We start from the raw sequence: 1797 nt of genomic DNA, 5'->3' as shown, positions 1-1797 counted from the left end.
ACTTTCTTTGCTTTTTTAACTTCTTTTTAAGAGGAGCTACAGAGTCAAGTGTTGTTCGCAGCGAGCCTACGGCGCTATCGACAAAATGGTTAAATGGTTAGCCTGGAGCTGGTGTGGTCTTGCACAATCTGCAACACTCATGGTTCATAATCCCATTTCTAGGGGGTGGAACATTTATGAAATCCCTACTACTACAGCCTTTACTATTTCAATAGAGCAGTAAGGTTGGGAACCAAAATGCGGTTCCAGTTTAGAACTGAAAACAAAACCCCAAGTAGCAGGTACCCACTTCAAAAAAAGAAAAATAATTTTGGCAGACCATGTGTGTTTATGGTCATGAAATGATGGTAAAGTTCAAGATCAACTAGCAGAACACAAGTAAAATTAATGTATTAAGTGTATTTCAGATACACCTACATTTAGAAATATCATTTGAAACATTTGAATGTTTGAGGGTGAGGATCTCAACAATCAGTTGTTTGGGTAAAAAGGGTCATTACTGAAACCCTTAGATTTACAAAGAACGCTTGAAGAACCCTTTCTTGAGAAAAGGGTTCTTCAAAAGAAATTGGTTCTTGGTAGAGCCTTAGCCCTTCAGGAACAACTCTTTTGGAACTCTTATTTCTAAGAGTGTTAGTCAGATAAAAGCAATTTAAAGATGTTGTCTTGGGCTTTGGGAAATTGTGATGTGCGCGTATTTAATTATTTTTTTGATATTCCATAAAGCACAGGAATAATCATAATCAAGAAAATAATTGTTACTTAATCTAATTTACTCTCTGCACATATGACTAAATCAAACACAGTTTAGGTATATGTCGAGACTGTTTTATCTGTCTGTTGTCTGGATGCAGCACTAATTGATGTATCTTTGTGTTGTGAATCCAGGATACTGCCCTGGGGAAGCCAAGAGAGGTTTACCGTATAACCTCTGACTCCAGCCAGTGTGAGGATCGTATTTGTGCTTCCCTCAGCCTCACCTCAGCGACCTGGGCGGCTCTCTCTGACGGTGCTGGCCAACTGTACCTTCTCCGCACTGGCAAGAGGGGAGACAGCTCCAATATGAAGTGGGAAGTAAGTATAACTTTTTAACTATTTGAAGTAATACACAAATATATTTCAAACAATTTTGCGTGTTTTCCACTACATCTGTGATAGGGTATGAGGTATAGCAGTTGCAATGTAATCTAATTATGTCATATCAAAGGGCAATAACAAATCCATGGCCTTTTATCGACCTCTTATGGTAACTAAATGGGAGTGCAACAACAGGGAACAAGAACAAGATTGAACAAACTACTTTGTACAAAAATCCCTCGTATCTGCATGAATACGCCTTAAGTTTGAATAATTCTAAATCTGACACAGTTTCACAAAAGACACAAGTAGTTAAGCAGAGATCCTGCATACTGTATGTTAAAGGGGAGATGTAACCTTGTACTACTGTAATACTGCTGCTTCATCATTGTCTATTTTTGGCTTTACATCCCAGTTTATTGGCATTTGTACTCCTTGTGATGTCACTAGGTCATTGATTTGTTCACAACTGTTGAAAATTGACTTTCAGAGCATTGATATAGCAGCAAACATAAAGAAATATAGTAGAGTAAGGAGGCAATCACACAGAAATGAGACGCTAGAAACGTGGACGCTTCAAAGACGCTTGAAACGCTGGAAGCGCTTATTGAATGCGCGCTAGACAAAAAACCCCAGCAAGGAGCGCCTGTGGAGCGGGGGTGCGTGCGCAACACACACACACACACACGCACGCACGCACGCACGCACGCACGCACGCAC

The 1797-nt window shown here is 40.0% G+C and overlaps 1 protein-coding gene across 1 annotated transcript in view; it reads left to right on the top strand.

Annotated features, from left to right (window-relative positions):
• Positions 1 to 1797, top strand: part of nudcd1 (NudC domain containing 1) — a 73080-nt gene that overhangs the window by 5659 nt on the left and 65624 nt on the right. The window contains exon 3 of the mRNA XM_050034409.1: positions 889 to 1074. Coding sequence (XP_049890366.1) covers positions 889 to 1074 — 186 coding nt within the window. The remainder of the gene's footprint in view (positions 1 to 888; positions 1075 to 1797) is intronic.

This window comes from Epinephelus moara, chromosome 22 (genome assembly GCF_006386435.1).
Source record: "Epinephelus moara isolate mb chromosome 22, YSFRI_EMoa_1.0, whole genome shotgun sequence".
NCBI classification, from domain to species: Eukaryota; Metazoa; Chordata; class Actinopteri; order Perciformes; family Serranidae; genus Epinephelus; species Epinephelus moara.
The sequence above is the reverse complement of the archived record's forward strand: the minus strand, read 5'-3'. Positions and strand labels throughout refer to the sequence as shown.